This window comes from Lactuca serriola, chromosome 4 (genome assembly GCF_051521515.1).
Source record: "Lactuca serriola cultivar US96UC23 chromosome 4, Lser_US96UC23_V15, whole genome shotgun sequence".
NCBI lineage: Eukaryota > Viridiplantae > Streptophyta > Magnoliopsida > Asterales > Asteraceae > Lactuca > Lactuca serriola.
The window spans coordinates 97,678,970-97,703,703 of NC_136411.1; the positions used below are offsets into that span (position 1 = coordinate 97,678,970).

Here is a 24,734-nt window from a genome sequence, read left to right on the forward strand (position 1 = left end):
TCATAAAGAAAGTTACAAAATCAAATCCAAAATATACATCTTTTTGAAACACACAGGAGTACACAAAATGTGCTACGAACTCTTTAGCTAAATAATAAAAATATATTATACATTGATTTACGATTATATCAACTCTTTAGCTAAATAATAAAATATATTATACATTTACGTTATATCATATTGATTATGATAAAAATAAAAGAGTAAATATTTTTTGTATCAGTATATGAAAGTCTTTTAATCAATTATCATAGTTTAGCTTATTATATTCAACTAGGCGAATGTCCATGCGTAGCGCAGAAACACCTATATAGTTGAAGTCTTTATATATATATATATATATATATATATATATATATATATATATATATATATAACAATAACTTTGTTGTTAAATTTGATATAATAATGTGTATACTAAATTGATATAATATATTTATTATTTTGTATAATATGATAATATATACATCTATTATAACTTCATAATCTCAATCGTTTGAATGACTTATACCCACGAGTTACACATAAATAAAATTAAATATAATATATGGTTTAATGTTATTTATAATTGTTGTTATTGTTAATTAATTTTTTAAAATTTATTTGCTTCATGTTTTAATTTTCTATCATTATAATTATTTAATACATTAAACATTATTTTTTAATTTTCATGGTAACAATATAATCATTTCTTTAGAGTTATTTTTAACTATTCTTATTGTAAATATTTTAAGCTACTTATTTGAAAACTTTTAACGATTATAAAAATATATTTAGGAAATATTTTAGTTAAATTGAGATTACAATTTAGTTTTTGTATATATCACTACAATTTATCACTTTTAACTATTTACAAAATATTATTTGGTTATTAAGTGGAACTGAAATTTATATTTAAGTTAACACTGTAATGTTATATTTAAATTAACAATTTAAGTATTTTGTCAAAACTGTTCAACAGTTGTAGCTTTAAACTGATAATGGTTTACACACAACAACATTTTATATTTAACAAATTAGGTATAGTATTTTAAAAGTTAAGGACATAACTTTATAAGTAGAAGTAAATATATTATTTTACAATTAAAATTTAGTTTATTTATGATTACACTTTAGGTTTGATATTTATTTAACCATATTAATCAACTTATTATTATTATTAGAATGGAACTTCAATTTACCACTTTTATCTATTTACAAAATATTTTTTGGGTTGTTTAAGTCAAACTAAATTTTTTATTTAAGTTGACCCTTTAATGTTATATCAAATGAATAATTTAAGTATTTTATACAAATTGTTCCAAAATTATATCTTTAAAATGATAATGAATTACATCTAACAATATATTAAAATAATAAATTAAGTATAATATGTTAAAAGTTAAAAAACATAACTTTATAAGTATAATTAAAGATATTGTTTTAATATTAAAATTTAGTTTATATATGTTTACACTTTAGGTCTGATATTTATTTAACCTAATCAATCAAATTAGAATTATTATTAGAAAGAAATTGAAAATTCACAGGGGTTTGAAATGAATGTGGTGGAAGGAAAAATGCATGAGAGTTTCAAATGAATGTGGTGAAAGGAAAAATGTTTCATTTATAAGTAATATAGATAACTCAATATATTAATTAGTTTTATCATTTAAAACCTCATTTGTTTCACGTGCTTTGTAGATTTTATCTTTAGTAACGCATGCCATATGATTATGTCGAATGGAAATAAATCGCAAATGGATACATGTCCTCGTTATTTGTCTCCATTTTGCCTTTTCACCTTGATTAAAATTTAATGCTTTCGGAAGGAAGATTCTGGTGTTGATTTATCATGCCAACTTTTCTAACAATATGCTCCAGCTTTCACACCTTTGTCTTTTCTCTTAGTTGTGGTCCTTTAAATATGTGTATACATTTATAAAAACATTTTTAGTGAGATGAAGTGTCAATATTTTTATTACGATCCCAGAAAATACATATAATTTAATCAACAAACAAGGCAGGCTTATGGTGACATGGTCGGAAGTATTGTTTAATTTTCAAAATGAAAACACATCAATTATACCGTTTCTTCACCCTTATATAAGTAAAGTAACTCAAATACGATTATGAATGTGAAACGATAGAGTCAAGATCTTTGTATTCTGTATGATTCTGTTAATAGAAACATTAATACATATCTTAATTGCATCTAGCATTTGTGTGATGGCTGGTACTCTTGAATTTGTTTGTTATAGATGTTTTGGAACGGCAGAACTATATTGTCAATTTTCGGTAACGTTTATTCCTCTTTGATAACAAGAAATTTATACACATTACTTTGAAAAAAATTACAATCAATTTTAGCCTAACAAACTCTATCTTTATCATAAATTTACAATCAATTTTAGCCTAACAAACACTATCTTTATCATAAATATTCTTGTTGGGGTTGAAATATCGAAACTGATGTTGGCATTTGTAAAGACTATTTTGAAGACTTTTCATGATGTATTTTATGTTTAGTGGTTCTTTAGTTTATTTTTATGGATGTATTTAACCACTATGAATAGTCTTAGTTTAATAAGTTCCTAATACGCATCAATATCAAATTGGTAGAGCTAAACCTCCAGGTTCGTTTAAGGTTCCACTCTCAATCAATAATATAAAAGAAATTTGACCACATTACTTATATTTGGAGTAAATTGCTGAAATCGTCCCTATGGTTTTGTGAAAATCATGTGTTCGGACCCTAACTACTTTTTTGCACTCAAGTTGTCCTTATGGTATGATTTTATTGCGTTCTTAATCCCTCACGTATATAAAAAGACTATTTTGACCTTTATATTTATTTTTCAGTTTATTAATTTCTTTTATTGTTTATTAATTTAAAAAAAAATAATAATATGCATTCATAGGTATAGGTTCGAGCATCACTTAAAGAACTAGCAACCACCACAACTAAAAGAACCGACAACCACCACCACCTCCTCCGTCGTCCAAACACCATTGCCACTAACTACCATTAGCCAACCAAATTAAAACAAACCAATTTCAAGTTCTCAAACTCTAACTTTGATGAAAACGATCCATCAAGAGACTTTCCCTTGCGGCTCTTTGAGGGAGTCTTCCTCTTCTTCCCTTTCCCTTGTCCAATTGCCAGAACAGGGGCAGTTGCGGTAGGAGTAGAAACAACATTTTTACTTTTGAGATCGGTTTCAGCAGTCCTCAAAAGCCCTTGAAGTTTGTTAAGTGTGACCTCCTCCTTGTTCATATGATAGGTCATGTGAAACTGATCATACCATGGAGGTAAGAAGTATAGAATGATATATATATATATATATATATATATATATATATATATATATATATATATATATATATATATATATATATATATATATATATATATAGCCAGCTCCTCAGGGAAGTTCACATTTAACTTTAGCAACCGGTCAACAAACCTTTGCATTTTCTGCAAGTGGCTCGTGATGGGTTCACCATCCTTCATCCTGGTTGTTATCATGGAAGAGATGATTTCATACCTCTCTTGACGAGCACTCTGATGGTATCTTTCCATCAGGTCTTGGTGCATCTCAAAAGGGTAGAAGTCCTCATAGGACTTTTGGAGTTCAACTGTCATGGTGGCCAACATGATACAAGACACCTTGGTGGCATTCTTCTCATGTAGCCTAAACTCAACGATCTCCACAGGAGTAGCAGAAGACTCATCAATTTCCTTTAGCTCCTTGTCAATGACATATTCCTTGTCCTCATAGCGAGTGACCATCCTGATGTTCCTAATCCAATCATTGAAGTTAGAACCATCAAAGATGACTCTCCCACACAAGTTCATGAGAGAGAAGGAGCCAGAAGGGTTTGAGCTAGAAGTAGTGTTGGAAGACATCTAAAAAGAAAGAAAGACAAAGTTTAGATTAGATAAAGAGTCCTTAATATAACACCCAAATGAAATATTAAGGCTAGGACCCAATACGATATTTTACAAATTGGAAGAGGGATGCCTTAATCCAACTTGCAAAATATTTGAAGGTAAGTAATGACGATTTACCAATTTTCACCATGAAAAACGAAATTGATTATGAAGTTTTAATTGGATTAAAACTCTTAGATCCTTTGAGATTCATTGAACAATTCAATGGCATGTTTAAATCTCGATTATGCCCTTCAGGTTTGTGACTGGGATACCGAGGATCACAAACAAGGTGTGAATAACCATGCAAAATGTGATTGGTACTCCCGGTGTCATTTATCACCCAATCAATGTTCCGGTTAACCACATACGCTCCATTGATCTTATGATAAACATCGAGCCACCCTTTGCCACCCTTACAGTCCAAGTTAATGTGTCGGTTAACCACACACGTTCCATTAACAACTTGGTAAGGTGCAAAGTGCAATTTTCATGGATTAGCATAAATTTCACATTTTCCTAAAGTAACTAAGATTGAGAATTTATAAAAGGTTTAGTTACTTTATAATTATCATTATATTTAATGAGAATTAATGTCATATCCTATACGTTCGGATAATGACCCTCCACCAGTCAAGGAAACAGTGGGTAAGAGTGGACACCCATTAAACTGCCATTTTATAGGCAATAACCTTATACCCCCCTTATAGACCGACTTCATGAATAAGGCCTACTAACGGTAAGACTGACTTGATCTTATATATATATATATATATATATATATATATATATATATAAAGAGAGAGAGAGAGAGAGAGAGAGAGTGAGAGAGAGTCAAGATCAAATAAAAAGGAAATTTTTTGTAAGAAGGTAAGAAAATTTTTTCCTACATATTTTTTTTGCGAACAAACAAAATGAATCATTAGATGATTCATTTGTAAGATGATTCACAAGAAAAAATTCTCAAAAAAACATCTCGATGATTAATTTATACAATGATTTTGTTGTTATTCACTAAAATTGTCATAAAAGTGAATTTTTTCTTAATTTACTTAAAAATGAATCATAAATATGATTTTTTGGGAATTTTTTCTTGTGAATCATCTTACAAATGAGTCATCTAGTGATTCATTTATTTTGTTTGTCAAAAAAATATGTAGAAAATAAACTTCTTACCTTCCTACCAAAAAAAATTTCTTACCGGATCTATATATATATATATATATATATATATATATATATATATATATATATATATATATATATATATATCAAGGTTGCAGAAAACGTTAGACGTTAGCTAGTCGGTGGACTGAGGTCTAGGGATTAATTGGCTAGGTGGGGATTAATCGGGGACCATTAATTATTAAGAAAATTATTCAAAAATTTATAAATCTATTCTGGAACCTGCCTGCCTATCTCTAAAAAATGACGGACAGGTTGATATTGTTGAAATTGAGTAGAAAAAGAGTATAAACAAACAAAAGGCTCTTTTTCTATTATTAATACTACTGTTATCCAATTTCTACCTCCCCTACCGATGTATTTTTACATCCCACAGCTTCGGTAGATCGCTTAGCCCCGTTCATCTTCGACGCAAGAGCGCTCGATCTGTGAGCTATTACGCACTCTATCAAGGGTGGCTGCTTCTAGGCAAACCTCCTAGCTACTTTAATCGTAAGAATATTAATGAAGAAGTATAAAAGTTCCATAATAAGTTTAACAAACGTAACAATTTATCATCTAATTAATAAGAAAATTTATTCAAATTTTAGTATATCTTAAGAAAATAAGTAAATTTGGGTATTTGTATATTTGAATACATATAAATTTTGAAAATTTTGGAGAAAAAATTTAAAATAATTTTTTTAAAATTTTTTTATATATATAAGTTGAACATTGAAATACTATGACCTTTTGAAATTTTGAAAATTTTGGTTTAATATTTAAAAATTTGAAAACTTGGTCGATAAGGCCGCCTAGGACCGATTAGAACCGTCTAGCTCCGAATTTGACCCCCTTTGACCAAAACCGATTAAGCCGACCGATTAGCCTTAATCCTATTCGGTTGAAGACCGCATAGCTATAAATCCCCGATTAATCGGCCGCGTAGACCGATTTTTACAACACTGATATATATATATATATATATATATATATATATATATATATATATATATATATATTATTAAACTTATAATACTATAAAGTATAAGGGTTTAATTTTAAACTTTCAAAATTCTAGGGTTTGGAACTAAAGCATCTTAAGTGTGACTTTACAAATTCCATAACTTGAGGACAAGTTATGACACTATTCAAAACTTTTCATTTTCTTAACTTGTGAATTTAATGACTTTTATGAAAAAGACTTTTGGTTTTCTATAACTTGAGGACAAGTTATGGAATCCATTAAAAGGCATTTAGATCAACAATTAAACTAACAAGAAGTGTTAAATAATATCTATGATCTAGACAAACTCATAAGCAAAGATAATTCACATCAACAATTTTCAAGAAATCATATAAACTAATATAAATCTTGAAACTTTGACAATTATCTTTTCATTGGACAAGCATGATCATTACCTTATGAAAAACAGGTTTCGTGGTTCAAAAAACAGATTAGGGTAATGATCATAATCCAATTTTAGGCTAAAAGTCGAAAATCTGCCCACTGGAGCACCAACCCGGTGAGTACATGAACTGGACTCGTCGAGTTGGTCATTTAACAAAGGGACTCGGCGAGTCACCCAGTGGACTCGGCGAGTTCACTGGGAAGAAGGCAGAAGTTTGATTTTTTACACTTTGAAAATCAATATAACATCAAGTATAATAGAAAACAATCCTAGGCTCTGATACCCCTGAAGGGTTTTAAGCATCCTAAGAACCTTAAGGTGCACATACAACCCTAAATGCTTTGGATCTATGTTTTCTCTAATTACACATCTAAAATGATTTTCCAAAGCATCTCCCTAACTAGCATACAAACATGGGTGCTTGTATAACAAAAATCTAGTTAGAACACATACCTTTTCTTGTAGCTTGCTTCCTTGGACCTTTAAGAGCCTAGCACCCCAAATGTGATGCCTCAAATGCTTCACACAACACTACCAACAATGGAGGACTTGAGAGAGAATACTTGCACTCAAAATCGGCTATGGCTCTTCCAAGAACACTAGGGCGGCGATTTTAGGAGCTCATGGGTTTCTTACATAGTGTGTCAAAACTAGGGTTACACCATGTAAACCCTAATGTGCATAACCTTCCATATTCCTCATGCTCCATGGGTTTAAACCTCCATGGATCATCCATGGGTTGTCATATGGGTTTAGCCCAACATAAGGAATCATGGATCATTGGCCCACACCAAAAGAATGAATGATTTACCAACTCAACCCCTTATATTTAATTAGTCTCTTTTGATCACAAAATTAATTCCAAATTAACTCTTGATCAATACTAATTAAATAATATGATTTTCATATTAATATATTAGCACTAATAATATATTAATAAATCATGAATATCCTCTTCTTAAAGGTCCATCCTTACAAATTGTTCCGGTGCCATGCAACCCAAATGGATCATGCTACTCTCGGGTCAAGTACATACCAATTATAGCTATGGGCTTAGACACTAAATCCAACAGAGTACATGTCATAGCATACATGATGGATCCAACAGCGAAAGCATATGGAACTCGACTCATTTCTGCTATCTCTGCATCAGTACTTGGACTCTGAGTCTTACTCAGTTTGGTATTACTTTGGATAGACAACTCTCCTTTCATGGAATTTTCCATGCTAAAACGCTTTAGCACTTTATCTAAATATGTACTTTGACTAAGTCCAGTTAGTGTTTTACTCCTTTTTCTCAAAATCCTATTCCCAGAATATAAACAGTCTCACCTAGATTCTTCATAGCGAAACACACTCCAATCAAAGACTTGACCTCTTGCAAAGTTGGAATGTCATTTCCTATGAGTAGTATGCCATCAACATACAATACTAGGAAGGTGACTATACTCCCACTAGATTTGACATATACACAAGATTCATCTTCACTTCTAGAGAAGCCAAACTCTTTAAATTTATCGTCAAAGGAAAGATTCCATTTGCGAGAAGCTTGTTTCAATCCATATATTGATTTCTCAAGCTTACACACTCTATTGGGGTACTTAGCATCTACAAAACCCTCTGGCTAACTCATGTAAACATCCTCAGCTAACTTCCCATTAAGGAAAGCAGTGTTGACATCCATCTGCCAAATTTCATAGTCATGAAACGCAGCTATGGCTAACATTACCGTAATAGATTTAATCTTAGCTACTGGTAAAGCCCTTTGCAACCAGTCGAGCTTTGAAAGTGTGTACCTTTCCATCCATTTCAGTCTTCTTCTTGAAGATCCATTTACACCCAAATGTCTTACAACCTGGTACATTTTCAGCTAAATTCCAAACTTGGTTAACATACACAGACTTAATCTCACCGTCCATCGCCTCTTTTCATTTGGCAGACTCAGGGCCAACCATGGATTCCTTGTAGTTATAAGGCTCATCCAAATTTATCAGTGTATTATCACTGATAAACGTATCACCATCTATAGTAATATGGAAACCATAAAACTCTGGCGCCATTCTAACTCTACTGGAACATCTAAGAGGTAACGACTCGTCAATAGGTTTAACTTGAATTTCTTCCTCAGGTTGAGTGGTAGTTTTAGAGGTTCATTCATCGTTTGAATCTTCAATTTCTTCAAGACCAATTGTACTCCCACTGTCCTCTTTGCATATGAGCTCTCTCTCGCGAAAGACTCCCATTCGTGCTATAATTACCACGTTTTCACTAGGTCTGTAGAACAAATATCCAAAGGACTTTTGTAGGTAGCCGACGAAAATACATCTTCCACTTCGAGGTTCAAGCTTTTCTTGAGTCTCTCGTCTAACGAAAGCTTCATAACCCCAAACCTTGATATGTGCCAACAAGGGAACCTTCCATGTCCACATCTCGTGAGATGTTTTGGCAACCTTCTTTTTGAGGACAAGATTAAGAATGTAGGTGGCAGTCTCTAAGGCATATGCCCAGAATGAGATTGGAAGTGAAGTTCGAATCATCATGGAACGAACCATGTCTAACAAGGTTCGATTACGCCTCTTAGCCACACCATTAAGTTGTGGTGTCCTAGGAGGTGTTAATTTTGAAACAATTCCACATTCCTTGAGGTTGTCGTGGAACTCGATACTAAGATACTCACCACCTCTATTAGATCTGAGCATCTTGATCTTCCTGCCCAATTGATTCTCGACTTCCTGTTTGAACTCTTTGAACTTTTAAAAGGTTTCTGACTTATACTTGATTAAGTAGATATATCCATATATGCTATAATCATCAATAAAAGTCATATAGAATCGATTTAAATCCCTTGTGGTGGACCTGAAGGGCCAACACACATCTGTGTGTATGAGATCCAACAATCCTTCACCTCTTTCACAGGAACCAGTGAAAGGTGATTTAGTCATCTTTCCAAGAAAACAAGACTCGCATGTATCATCTGACCTTAAGTCAAATGATTCCAACACTCCATCCTTTTGGATTTGGGCAATGCATTTCTTGTTGACATGTCCAAGACAAAAATGCCACAAGCATGCTTTGTCTAAAAAATTAGACGAATCAATTTTCAAAATACTATTACCTAAATTGTCTACAACCATCATTGTTTCATACACGCCATCACAAGGTAATGCTTCAAAATAAAATACACCATTTTTATAAGCATAAATAGAACCATTCTCATTATTAAAAGAATATCTAAAACTGTGTTTATATAAACCATGAAATGGAATGATGTTTCTTGTTATTTTTGACGAATAGCAACAGCTGTTTAAATCCAAACATAACCCACTATTAAGCACTAATTTATAAACACCAATATTGGAACAGATGACGATCTCATATTGCCTATGATCAGGTTCATTCTCCCATTCTCCACACCCTCACTTCTTCTTAGCCCCTGTAAGTCAGAAAAAATGTGAAAACCACATCCTGTATCAAGGAGCCAAGAATGAGAATATGATGAGTTTTTGGATAAGATAGTGTAAATACCTGCCGAGGTTGGCTTCACCTTTCCATCCTTTATGTCTTGCAAGTATTCAGGGTAGCTTTTTTTTCCAATTCCCTTTTTCATGGCAGTAAAAGCAAGTAGCCTCCTTAGGATCAGAGGCAGGAGGCATATCAAAACTGGATTTTCCTTTGTTTCCATTGCTTGAGGACCCTGCTTCGGACTTTCCGTTCCAATTCTATTTAGGAGGAGCTTTCCTCTTCTTCCCCTTTCCTTGCCCAATAGCCAAGACAGGAGCATCAACTGGAGTGCAGGCAATACTCTTTCCCTTCATTCCACTTTCAGCAGTTATCAGCAAGCTCTGAAGTTGAGCCAATGTGGTCTCTTGGTTGTTCAAATGATAAGTCATGATGAACTGATCATAACAACTAGGCAATGAGTGCAAGACTATGTCAATAGCCAATTCCTCATCAAAGTTGACATTGAGCTTCAGTAAGCGTTCCACATATCGTTGCATACGTTACAAGTGGCTTGTGACGGCCTCTCCGTCCTTCATCTTGCTGGTAATGAGGTACTTTACTACCTCGTATTTTTCTTGACGATCTCGTTGATGAACTGATCATAACAACTGGGCGATTGATGCAAGACTATGTCAATTGCCAATTCATAATCAAAGTTCACATTGAGCTTTAGCAAGCGTTCCATATATCGTTACATACGTTGAAAGTGGCTCGTGACAGACTCTTTGTCCTTCATCTTGCTGGTAATGAGGGACTTTACTACCTCATATTTTTCTTGATGATCTCGTTGATGGTACTTTTCCATCAAGTGCTTGTTCATATCATACAACCAATAATCCTCATAGAACCTTTGTAGCTTACGAATCACAGTAGCCACCATGATGCATGCCACTTTGGTAGCATCATTGCAATATCTCCTATACTTAGCTAGTTGTCCGGGAGTAAATTTTGTTTCATCAATCTCGAAGCGTTCTTTTTCGAGCATATACTCCTTGTCCTCGAAGCGTAGAGCAATCTTGATGTTTCACATCCAATCATTATAATTGGTGCCATCAAAGGTGACTTTTGAGCAGATGCTCAAGTTCGATAAGCAGGAATGAGAATAACCTAGTATCCTTATGATTCTGAAGTGAAGCAATGGAAGAGAGGAAACAAGCATAATTGGGAACCATCTACAGCTTGAACACTCCTTCTTGCCTTTCAATCTCGACCTACGCTTGAAATAGTGGCTTTCTTGTAGTAAATGAATCCGAACATATAGGTAGCAACTATCTCGAAATGGATAAGTAAGCTCCCCCATTTTTGAATGAGTATGAGTGAAAGGCCCGCTTTCACCTACGACTTTATCATCAGAGGTTTAAAGAGGTAGTGATTCTAGGACTAGAGGGAAGTTCAAGTCGGCCAATGTGATAGGTGAATAGCTAACTTCTCTAGTGTTCGTCAAAGGATTCGGAGGTAGGGGATGACCTGTAATTAATTTGGCTGTTCGGGTTAAAAGGAAGGGCCTCGCCGAAATCATCGGCTTTCTGCCCAATGCCACGACCGTGGCCCTCTTATTTAAGAAGATTCCCGGATGTATAAGGCCAGCATTGTTGAAGGAGTTGTTGTTGGAGGAACCAGAAACATTGTTGGTAGTTGACATCTGAAAAGATGAACGACAAGTTTTTGATTAGATAAGAATAACCCTTAATATAACACCAAAAAGAAATATTAAGGCTAGGATCCAACTAAATAATTCACAATTCAGAAAAGGGATGCCGTAATCTAACTATAAATTATTCAAAGGTAGGTAAATGAAGATTTACCAATTTCACCATGAAAAATGAAATTTGAACGAATTAGGTTTTATATGAAATTCCTAGATCTTTTGAGATTCATTGAACTATTCAATGACATGTTTAATCTCGATTATGCTCTTCCATTTGTGACTGGGATACCGAAGATCACAAATAAGTTGTGAATAACCATGAAAATTAGCTTGGTACTCTCGATGTCATTTATCATCTAATCAATGTGCCGGTTAGCGACACACGCTCCATTAATCAATGATAATTTATGAGAGACCCATTGCCACAATTTATTAGTCGATATTAGTGTGCCGATTAATCCCAAACGCTCCACTAACGGCTTATATAAAGTGCACTGTGCAATTTCATGGATTAACATCAAATTCATATTTTTCCTAAAGTAACTAAGATTGAGATTTTATTGAAAACATTTAGTTACTTTATTAATTTAATTATACTTATTAATGAAAATTATTTTGTTCTATCAAACCCGTTCGGATAATGACCTCCATCTATCAAGGAAGCGGTGGGTGAGAGTGGACACCCATTCAACTACCATTTTATAGGCAGTTTCCCTATACCCCTTTATAGATCGGCTTCGTGAATGAGGTGTACTAGCGGTTCGACTGACTTATCTTATACATATAGTAAATATTAAAATTTTAATTTTACATATAGTATAAGGTGTATTTTAAACATTTTAAAATACTAAGGTTTTATAATCTTTTAAAAATTTGAAATTAAAACAATTTAATTTGAATTTAAGAGAAACTGATTTAATAATTATCCATTAATTAAATCTTTAATTAATTTATTAAATTATTTAAGGATTATCCAATTAAATTCATCAAAATAATTTAACCTAACCCCTTACTTAGCAAGATGATGATATATGAGAGAGGAGGAGGAAACTTCAAATTTCGGCTATACTTCTTAGCGTTAGAGTCGCCGAAATCAAGAGGGGGTGTAGCTCCTTATATAACTAAGTTAGCTTAGAGCTAAAGCTAGGGTTTGCCTGAGGAAACCCTAATTCCTTAGCTTAAGGCCTAAGAAGCCCATGGACTCCCATTCCAAGGCCTTGGATGAAACTTCTAGGGACTCCCTAGAAGTTTTAATCCAACCTTTCTAAGGTGGTGCAAGATCCCAAATCCACAACTATCAATAAATTGCTAAATAGCCCCTGCACTTTTAATTAATTCCTTTAATCCCAAAATTAATTCCAAATTAAATATTAATTAAATAATATGATTCCTAATTAATATATTATTTCCATAATATATTAATAAATCATTTATTACAATTTATCAACCAAATAATAAAATTTTCCTCTTTCTCAATAGGTCATCCTGTCTAGTTGTTAGTATGAAGAAAACCCAAAAGAACTATACTACTATCAATTCAAATACATACAAATTATAGTTACGAGCTTAGAAATCAAATCCAACATAAAAATTATAGACTATTTTGAGTTTTATAAAATTGATTAAATTAATGTTTCTTTGGTAATTATAGTTTAGTAAGTATAATGTTATAGTTTTTGTGAATCGACTTACAAAAAACTCTAACACCATGGTTAATAAGACTATCATTACCAAACAAACATTAACTTAATAAATTTTATAAACTTCAAATATAATATTATTTTTGCATCATAAATTATTTTGTTGGTTTATTAAAAAACATGCAAATGATGCACTTTGTATACTCCCTACAAAATTATTCCTTCTTACTGAACATATATATATATATATATATATATATATATATATATATATAAATATATATATAGGGAAGAGTTATATGGAAAATGAATGATTAGGGCAACACATATTTGAACCAATGAAAACATGACAACACATCACTTCCATAATAACTTCCACAATACATTACTTGTGAAGAAAGAAATAGACACGTGTCATTTGATTATTGGTTCCGGTAGATGTTGCCCTAGTTATTTGTTTTCCATAGAACTCATTCCTATATATATATATATATATATATATATATATATATATATATATATATATATATATATAGAGAGAGAGAGAGAGAGAGAGAGAGAGAGAGAGAGAGAGGTTAATCGAGAATATGAAAAATGTCAAGAATGAGAAAACAGTTTTAGACCTTTGAAAATTAAACATGCAAGGCTAATATTAATTAGGTAATTATATAATTTTCATTTTATTTAAACATGTTTTATATTTAAAATATATCAAAAGGGTACTTAATTAATTTCCTTAATGACTTGTTCCTTAATAGGGTGTTTGTGATTTCATTTTGAACCTCAATAACACTTTTAGACAATAGGGCGTATGGCGATAAAAGAATGAGCTTTTTTTTTTTTTTTGATTTTTTTTAAATATTTGGATTAGCTTTTGTAGCATGAAAAATCAATAACTCAAGTTGTTTTTCAATAGTGATTGTGTCCATTTATATATGTTTTAAGGTGTATTTGTTGTTTACAACCTAAAAAGTTCTAAGAAATTCTGAAAATTTAGAAAAATAATTTATTGAAATCTTATTTTTGAATGATTGATGGAGAGTTATTTGAAAAGTCATTTTCATATTACTAATCATTTTTTATTGACTTTTCAAAAATTCAATACAACAATAAACTATTTTTAAATAAACTCTTTCTTAAATGAAATCTCAAAAGTCCTCTAAATCTAATCACTATCATTTGATCTCGCATTCATCTTTTCTTCTCTTATATATACACTAGCAAATACCCGCGCGTTGCGTAAAAATACCTATATAATTGAAATCTTTACAAATATATGTTTTCTTAAATATAACAATAACGTTGTTGTTAAATTCGATATAATAATTCGTATACGAAATTGATATAATATATTGATTATTTTGAATTATATTATAATATATACATATATTAAAACTACATAATCTTAATTGTTCGAATGACCTCTACCCGCGGGTTTAATCATAAATGAAAAAAAAAATATTGGTTAATGTAATTTGTAATTGTTAATTAATGTTTTAAAATTTATTTGTGTAACATTTTAAATTCTATCATTGTAATTATGTAAAAAAGATCAAAAATTGTTTTTGTTTTTAAAGGTAACAACATAACCGTTTATATAAAGTTAGTTTTACTTATTGTTATTGTAAGTTATTTTAAGCTACTTATTTGAAAATTTAAATGATTATAAAAATATCTTTAGGAAATATTTTAGTTAACTTGAGATTACAATTTAGTTTTTGCATTTAACACTACAATTTATCACTTTTAACTATTCATAAAATATTATTTGGGTTTTTTAAGTGAAACTGAAATTTATATTTAAGTTGACCATGTAATGTTATATTTAAATTAACAATTTAAATATTTTATCCATACTGTTCAAAAGTTGTAGCTTTAAACTGATAATGGTTTACATATAACAACATATTAAATCTAATAAATTAAGTATAATGTGTTAAAAATTAAAGACATGGCTTTATTAGTAGAAGTAAATATATTATTTTAATATTAAAATGTATTTTATTTTTGATTGCACTTTAGGTTTGATATTTATTTAACTTTATTAACCAACTTATAATCATTATTAGAAAGATACTACAACTTGTCACTTTTAACTATTTACAAAATATTCTTTGCGTTGTTTAAGTTGAACTAAAATTTATATTTAAGTTGACCATATCATGTTATATTTAAATTAACAATTTAAGTATTTTATCCAAACTGTTCAAAACTTATAGCTTTAAAGTGATAAAGATTTACATACAACAAAATTTTAAAATTAATAAATAAAGTATAATATGTTAAAAGTTAAAGACATAACTTTATAAATAAATGTTCAAAACTTGTAGCTTTAAAGTGATAAAGATTTACATACAACAAAATTTTAAAATTAATAAATAAAGTATAATATGTTAAAAGTTAAAGACATAACTTTATAAATAAAAGTAAAGATATTATTTTAATATCAAAATGTAGTTTATATGTGATTATACTTTAGGTTTGATATTTATTTAAAATTATTAACCAGCTTATAATTACTATTAGAAATAAATTGAAAAATAATGGGAGTTTCAAATGAATATGGTATCTTGGGAGTTTCAAATGTATCAGGTTCAAGGAAAAATGTTAGCTTTATAAGATACTAGTTTATAACCCGTGAGAACCACGATTATAAAATTAATTAAACTATTATAGTGAGAACTTAAAATTATCAATCAATTATTTCAAATAAATTATTAAGTAAGAGATATTTTTTAGTTATATAAAATTATAATCGTCAATTTAAATAAATATGTTAAATTATATCACTTTATAATTTGTATTAATTTTAATTTAATTTTTATTATAATGTAATTAGAGTGAGAAATTTAAATTTTAAAATTTAAAATTGAGAATTAATAGGTTGATAAATGACATGCATTAATGAAGAAGCCTAATAGGGTGACACATGACAAAAATAGAATAAAATATGCATTAATTACGAGGCTTAATAGGATGACACATGACAAAAAGAGATTAAAACTATTCTTTTATTAGAATAGGAGATAGATATAGATATAGATATAGATATAGATATAGATATAGATATAGATATAGATATCTTCGTACATCTTTTCTTCTCTTACATATACATTGGAACCACATTTGCATCGATTCAAAAAGGGGTTGGTTTGTTATTTCTACAAGATCGACTATTCATCCTCTTCTACCCTAGAATCCCCTATTTAAATCAAGAACACAAGAACAAATCTAGGCCATATATTTCAAATCTGCAGCTTAAGCGCTCCAACGTACCGGTATGACGTAACATATATATATATATATATATATATATATATATATATATATATATATATATATATATATATATATATAACTCTGTGTCTATTCACATGTGATTATTTATGTATGAATATGGTGGTGTTGATGATGATGGATATTCATATATAAATAAGTACATTCACATATGAATAAGAATGTGTCTATTCTTAAGTCATTATTCATATTTGAATATGGTTGTTGGTGTTGGAGGTGATGACAGTGATATGGATAGCGGTGGGTGTGGCAGTGGTGGTTGCAATGACGAAGGAGGTAAACACGATAATACCCTTATCTTTATATTCACATATGAATAATACATTACTTCGTCGCGCCGCTACGGTGAAGGGATTTGCAGCAAAAAAATGTGGCCCAGTGGTGGTTGCGATGATGTTGATTTATATTCACAAATGAATATTACATTCATTCGTCACCCCGGTAAATGGGGTGGTTTTGCGGCAAAAGAAAATGTTTTGCCCAAAATTGTTCTCGTGCTGTCAATTACATAATTGTTGTCATTTGAATTTAAGTGTGTCTCTGTGTGTGTGTGTGTGTATATATATATATATATATATATATATATATATATATATACACTAGGTGTGAGACCCGTATATTATACGGGTTGATTAAAACAAAATGTTAATATAAATGATTAAATGGAAAATTTATTTGAATTTGAAATTTAAGATAACTGAAAATTATGAGAAAAAAACATGCAAAAAATAAATAAATTAAAATTATGTGTTTAGTTATAAAATTTGTATCCTAACGGGTAATTATAACAAAATGCTAAACACAAAGGTTTAAACTGTGAATTTATTTGAAATTGAAATTAAAATTTAGAATTTCAAATTTGAAATTAATAGTCATTATGGTAGGTTTAATTTATGGAAGTTATATTAATGATATATTGGAAATGAAAATTGAAGTAAATGACAAGTGGAAAATAAATATATATCTCAACATAATGACAAAATGACAAGTGGTCAATTGAATGAGAGAATGACATGTGGCAAAATCATTCTTATTTATTAAGGTAGATGAATATTTATACACTAGTTGTGAAACCCGTATATTATACGGGTTGATTAAAACAAAATGTTAAATAAAAACGATTAAATGAGAAGTTTATTTGAATTTGAAATTTGAAATAAATAAAAATTATGAGAAAAAAAACATGCAAAAAATAAATAAATTAAAATTATTGTTTAGTTATCAGACCCGTATACTAAACATGTTAATTATAACAAAATGTTAAACACAAAGGTTTAAACTGTAAATTTATTTGAAATTGAAATTGAAATTTAAAATTTAAATTTGAAATTAATATCATTATGTAGGTTTAATTTATGGAAACTAATTAATACTATATTAGAAATGGAAAATGAAATAAATGACAAGTGGAAAATAAATATATATCTAAATTATCACAAAATGACATGTGGCAAATTGAATGAGAGAAGGACATGTGGCAAAATCATTCTTATTTATTAGGGTATATATATATATATATATATATATATATATATATATATATATATATATATATATATATATATAACAAAAGAAACGAAGGAACCAAAGAACCAATGGTAATCGTCGAATGCAAATAACAATGTCAAAAAAGATGTATATTTTTTAGTTGGACATGTATTTAATGGATTAAAAAAACCACTTTTTATATGTTTGTATGTTTTTGTTAACTTTTAGCAGTGATGATTGTCGCCGGTAATACTCTTATTTCTTGTAGTGTTATAACGAAGTGATTAGATGAATCTTGTAGAGTTGTCACTATTATGAAGTAAAAATCAACAATATATTCCTTAATCATATAATATTTTTTCTTAGAATAAACCAAAATAAATATGACATTGTACAAGAGTAATAAGTACTATTATATGAAGTACGATCTACATTTATTCTTATTTTTTTGTTTTGTTTCCAGACTTACTACTTTCAGAATCAGCACTACGTTTAACTCCTCGTTGTCCTTCAGGTAGCTTGTTTGTTTGGGGTGGTTTCTTTGGCTTTTTAAGAAAGTTCATGAACCATATTGCAGAGTTCTTTGGGTACCTTGTGTATTTTCCGTCCTTATAATCTATATAAAATAGACCGAAACGAACCGAAAATCCATTTACCCACTCAAAATTATCCATCAATGACCATGCAAAGTACCCCACTACTCTCACGCCATCCCTACAAAAGTGTAACGAGTTTGATTAGAATGGAGGGGAAGTAAAGAAAATGATCATTTGATTCATAACATATTATATTGCACAACATTACTTCATTGCTTGTAGCATGCTTTTTAGATGTGCATCATGATAATCAATCCGTTCATTATCAACAAGAGCTTCTTCAATTTTGAGATTGTTATTAGTTGCGTCAGGCCACCCTACAAACATGGTGAAGTTAAATTCATAATGTTTTGAATAAACTACGATGAACTAATTAAGTAAATATTTGTACGAAAATATCGTAACTATTACCATTTTCAGTTATGTTAATCAATGGATTTCCATAGGTATGTTTTATGTGCACCAACAATTTGTAGAATCCATGTGGATACGAATAAAACCAAGAAACACCTCCCTACATTGATCAACGAGAAATAAATTAAATTAAAGGGACAAGATATGATAGAGCCACATCTCTTACTATTAAAATCGTACCTGTGGGCCGATAGGTCTCCCTTTAAGATCGACTGAAAAAAAAACGTAAAGGTTGGTTTAGACGTTTAGTATTTCGTTGAATCAACGTTAACATTTGTTGAGCATAAAACTCATATTCCTTTGTTTTTGTGATGTCACACCATATACCTTAAACTACAAAAGTAGGCTAAATTGGAATAAGGTTTAATTCACGTAGGATTGATCTTTAAACATACCAGGTTGCTGGAGGACCATAGTGTCATTCGAGTAGGAAACCACATCAGTTGGTTGTGAAGTGGTGGCGTATTGTGAAATATAGTAATTTAAGCCAACAAAATCGTAAGACCCCTTCAGTAATTTCGCCTGCTCTTTTGAGAATTTAGGCAATCGATCACCAACATTTTTTATCATTGTGTCAGGGTATTTGCCACTAAAGCAGGGCTCCATGAACCTATGACAAAGTTCATATTATATATATATATATATATATATATATATATATATATATATATATATATATATATATATATATATATATATATATATATATATATATATAAAGCAATTCAAATAGGAGTACAAAAATAAGATTCTTAAGAAAAATGATTTCAACCTAAAGCTACGAGAATTTTGGATTCACTAGTCCAATATTGTTGTTATAAACGAAGGTTCTAAAAATGTGTGTTGTGACGAGAACGGCTATTTTTGTAATTTTGTTACATTTGGACTATTTTATTTAATTTTTTCTTACATATATGGACCATTTAAGTAGTTTTTTTCTTACATATGGACTGATTTTACAACTTTGTTACATATGTATCATTTATGTAATTTTGTCTATTTCCTATAGAGGAACCATTTCTATAAATTTATGTAGACCGGTATGGTTTCTATAATGTTTTTACTCATGGACTATTTATATAATTTTTTTTTTCATGGAGGAATAATTTTTGTCATTTTCTCTATTTGAAACATGTGGACAATTTTCGAAAATTTTCTCATAAAGGGACCACTGATGTTATTTTATTTATTTGAAAACTATATAGACCAAAAGTGCTATTCATTTAGAAGAAAAAAACACTGCAGAAATAACATGACCTTAGGAACAATGTTTAACATTATTATAAAAAGTTATAATATATAATGGGTCTCAAGATGTAGAAGATTTTCTATGGCTTAGGGCATGCTTGGCACGAAGCGTTTGGGAGCTTCTAGGTTTTAGCTTTTGATAAAACGCTATAGTTTAAACAAAAAACTTAATTTGGCAGTACGAGCGTTTAGCTTTTAATTTTAACAAAATGCTCATGAACTTTTGAAATCAATTTTCATAATTACCTTTAAAAATATATTTATATATTTATTTATTTTTAATATATTGTTCTTTTATGTAATTTTATATATTTCAAAAGCTTCCAGCTACTTTTGTCAAACATTCATATAACAAATAAAAACTACAGCTTTCCGATACCAGCTACCTGCTACATGCTACCAGTTACCTGCTACCAGCTAATCACTACCCGCTTCCAGCTAACAGCTACTTTTGCCAAACACTACCTTACACTAATTGGCAAAAGGCCTTCTTTGGCGTTGCATTTGTGTACGATGTTTCTCCATTTCTTGTTCTTGTCTTATATTATGTAATATAGGTGTTTTTAACTTTTTATTAATAAAACAATTCAGTTGTTATTAAGTAGCCACATTTCATTCGTTAGTAGTTTCTAATCTAAGGGTTATAATTGAAAGTGTTGTTAATCGATTTTATTGAAGGTTGAATCGTTAAGAGTAAATTACTAGCTATACTTTTTAGTTAATAGTTGCCTTAATTAAATATTCATAAATTAGGTTAATCCACTTAACTAACAAGATATCTAACAAAGTGTTTCTAACAAGGAGGTCTAGGGTTCATTTACAAATTTATACTAACTTGCGGTTTAAAAAAAATATTCCTTAAATACTTTTAAAGATTGCTTGTTTTTTAAATGTTCTTTTTTATCTGAAAAAGAAATAATTTTATCAAAATTCATAATCTTTATTTTTTATAATTAGATATTAATATCCATTTAAATTTTAGAAAAATGTATTATTCTATAACTCAATTTCTAGTCCTAATTGATTGATCACAATTTTGGATTCATCATTGATAGTATACTCGTCATTACATGAGTATATTCATGGTATAAACAAGAAATCGTTTGATATTGGAAGTTCGATGCAGATGATGATCATTCATAATAGAATGAAAATATGAAAATTGTTAATATTCATCATATATATGAGAATGATCATAAGAAATTGCAAACTACACCATCTTAGCGTCCCGTCCCATGTCAACCCATCCTAAGGCCAGATAGAAGTTTAATTGCAGAACAATAACAATATTTTGAACGAAGCAAAGTTTGAATCCTAGACCTCCAGTGTTGAATTTCACACATCAACAATTAGGTCTTCATCTCATGATCGAGAATGAATAGAATGTTCAACGAGAATAGTTAGATACTTTAAGTTTACTCTAAAAGGTGACCATTTGTATGATAATGAACATGACAGTCATTGATATTCATTACTAACATGAGAATTGCCATATTATACAACAAGAAATCGTTAGATACTGTAAGATTGATGATCATTAATTAATATTAGAATACAAAAATGACAACCGTTGATATTTAACATTCACATGAAAATAACCATAATATACAATGAAATTATTGTGTATATGACGATTTCTCATTCTGTGCCATGGCCATTATCATGTGATTATGTAAATGTTGAATATCAACAATTATCGAGTAATCACTCAAGTATGAATAAAAGAGTTATGTTCTTATAACTAAAAATGGAAGTCGAGTTGTAACACAAAAAATTATAAAATATGTCAATATTAATACTTAATTATAAAAATAAGAAATTAATAATTTTAATAAATTTTGTTTGATATAACATAAGTGTTAAAATATAAATAAAATAAACAATATAAGTCGTTAAGGGTAGTTGGGCATCTGTTAGCATAAATTAAGGTGGTTAAGATGGGTGTATCTAAGCTTAAAGCCTTAAACACATATGTACGTATGAGGGGTGGACGTACACTGCCTCCACAACAACAAAAAAAATTTCATTAAAAAATATGTTTCTTTCATAATAATATATTTTGACTTCTAAAAAATATTTTGATCCCACAAAAACGTTAATACTTTCCCCCCGGCTTTGAAATTTTTTTAGGTCCGTCTTTATATGTATGTATGTATTGTATGTATGTATAAATATATTATTGTATCTATGAATATGAAGTACATGAAGTAGATAGACTCACCATCCAAAATGGAAATCCATCCCTCTAAGAGCTGCGTCCCTATCTTCGACTTTTTGTACATCAAGTGGCTCTAAATACGCTGCATCGAGCGTAATCCCAATCTTACCTCCTTGACTTTCCTGTAGATTTTGTTATACATCAACTTGTTCATATATTTATATTTTATGATCCGTGAATTTTGTTAATTTTTGCATGAAAAATATGAACACAAATAAATTAATATAATAAAGAAGATGAATATCAATTGATGAGACAATATATATAGGATATATTACTTGAAATTTTTGACGATATAGCTCCACCACAGTAGCATGACAAAGGAGTAAGTTGTGGGCTACAATATACGGCTCAGTGGCAGCATTCCCGATGTTACTTCCGTGAGCCCCTCGGCCAGGTGGGAATATACCAAACTCATATCCGGATATAGCATAATTTGCAGGTTCGTTCATTGTGATCCAATTCACAACCCGATCACCAAACTCCCAGAAGCAAAATTCAGCATATCCCTTAAAATCACATCTAATAATCAAGTATACACAACATTAATACCCTAGTTATTTTCATATTGTTATTTAAAAAAACTCAAATAGTTTTAACTGCATTATGCATGGGGTCATTTTGTTTTACTTACATAATTTTTTCATCTAAGAAACCCAAGTATTCTTGTTCAAGGCAATTGGGAGTGTCCCAATGCCATATAGTGATATATGGTGTAATTCCATTGTGTATAAGCTCATTGATTAGGTTATTGTAGTAGTCAACCCCTTCTTTGTTGATGCCATTGTTTAGTCTTCCACCTAAAATATGAAATCAAATTTAAGTAAAATGCATGTAAGTATTTTTTTTTTTTTTCATTTTTCAAGTAACTTGCCTGGTAATATTCTACTCCATGAAATTGAGAATCTATATGCATTTAGACCCATTTTCTTCAGCATTTGTACATCTTCCTGTTTATATATACAAAATATATTTAAGAATAAAAAGGTTTAATAGATTAATGAAACTTTAATTAATTTAAGAGTACACCAAAGTTAATTATAGAAGATAACCTTGATCTTGAAATAAGAGTTAACACCATTAATTCCACTATCCCCATTAGCGATAGCAGCTGCAATATAATTCGAAACAAATTTTCATCAAGGTAAATTAAAGTTCCGGAAGAAAACGAGTGTGGTCTAGTGTTCAATAAAAAAATAATTGATGAGACAAACCAGGTTTTTCGATGCAGAATGTATCCCAGATGCTTGGACTTCTTCCATATTCAGAAGCAGCACCTTCAATCTATGAGTAATAAGAACGTGATATCATAATCTTGGATTAATATTTCATACGTCTTTCAGTAAAAAACCCTTACTTCTTGATTAATATTTTAATATTTAACGTTGTAAATTTTCTAATAACATTGTCAAACGGTTTATGAATTAAAAAATTATGATTCATTATTCGGTTAACTTTAACCTCTAAATAAATTCTAAATAAATGACATTGTTAATTTCTAAATATTTTATAAAACCTTTTCATATTTTAGTTTTAAACATAAATTCTAAATAAATGACATTGTTAATTTCTAAATATTTTATAAAACCTTTTCATATTTTAGTTTTAAACATATATCATATTTAAAACGTAACTATTTCTTTTATTCGAGTTTTTTTTATTAAAGGGTAAAAAACAGTTGGTAAACATACTCGATGCTTTTATAAAAGAAAACGGTATAAGAAATAAAGAAATTTGTTTCAACTAACATTCTTTTTCCTCTTGAACCTCGAACAAAAAAAAATCTGGCATAATTTTTATAGAAAATAAAACAATACGATGTGAGAATATACCTGATAAGCAGAAGTGGCAGCACCCCAAGTGAAATCAGATTCCAATTCAGTGAAATCAGCCCTGCTCAATTTATTTGTGGAAGGGGAGCTTTGAACCTCCATATTCATAACGTTCATATATATTTTGAAGAGATTTTCAGTTTTTCTTGTGTTGTGTGAAGACAATAGGATAGCTTGCAAATCTATTTATAGACAAATGAAGCATTCTCCCAAATTTCCAATAGTCAAATGAACGAGAACATGTGGGTTTGCCATGACAATTAATCACATACTCGCATCATAAGTTTGTTATATTATTTTTCAGTTTTTCCTTTTTTCTATATTATTTAATCTATTATCATGTCTTTCATTAAGTGATATTAC

The 24,734-nt window shown here is 29.9% G+C and overlaps 1 protein-coding gene across 1 annotated transcript; it reads right to left on the reverse strand.

Moving 5' to 3' along the window:
* Nucleotides 1-18,400: 18,400 nt before the first annotated feature.
* LOC145100263 (beta-glucosidase 24-like) lies at nt 18,401-24,511 on the reverse strand. The gene is made up of 12 exons (XM_079037605.1): nt 24,372-24,511; nt 23,754-23,823; nt 23,592-23,650; nt 23,414-23,489; nt 23,174-23,339; nt 22,818-23,061; nt 22,543-22,661; nt 19,469-19,683; nt 19,254-19,285; nt 19,071-19,173; nt 18,868-18,976; nt 18,401-18,777 (listed from the first exon to the last, which is right to left on the reverse strand). Exons 1-12 carry the CDS (start codon nt 24,486-24,488, stop codon nt 18,504-18,506), a joined length of 1,584 nt encoding a protein of 527 aa, XP_078893731.1. The 5' UTR covers nt 24,489-24,511; the 3' UTR covers nt 18,401-18,503.
* Between the last annotated feature and the right edge of the window lie 223 nt (nt 24,512-24,734).

Coding starts and splice junctions, on each gene's coding strand:
- LOC145100263 (XM_079037605.1), bottom strand. CDS start 24,488: ATGAACGTTATGAATATGGAGGTTCAAAGCTCCCCTTCCACAAATAAA. Junction 23,824..24,371: donor CTGCCACTTCTGCTTATCAG/GTATATTCTCAC, acceptor TATTACTCATAG/ATTGAAGGTGCTGCTTCTGA. Junction 23,340..23,413: donor ATGGAGTAGAATATTACCAG/GCAAGTTACTTG, acceptor TTCATATTTTAG/GTGGAAGACTAAACAATGGC.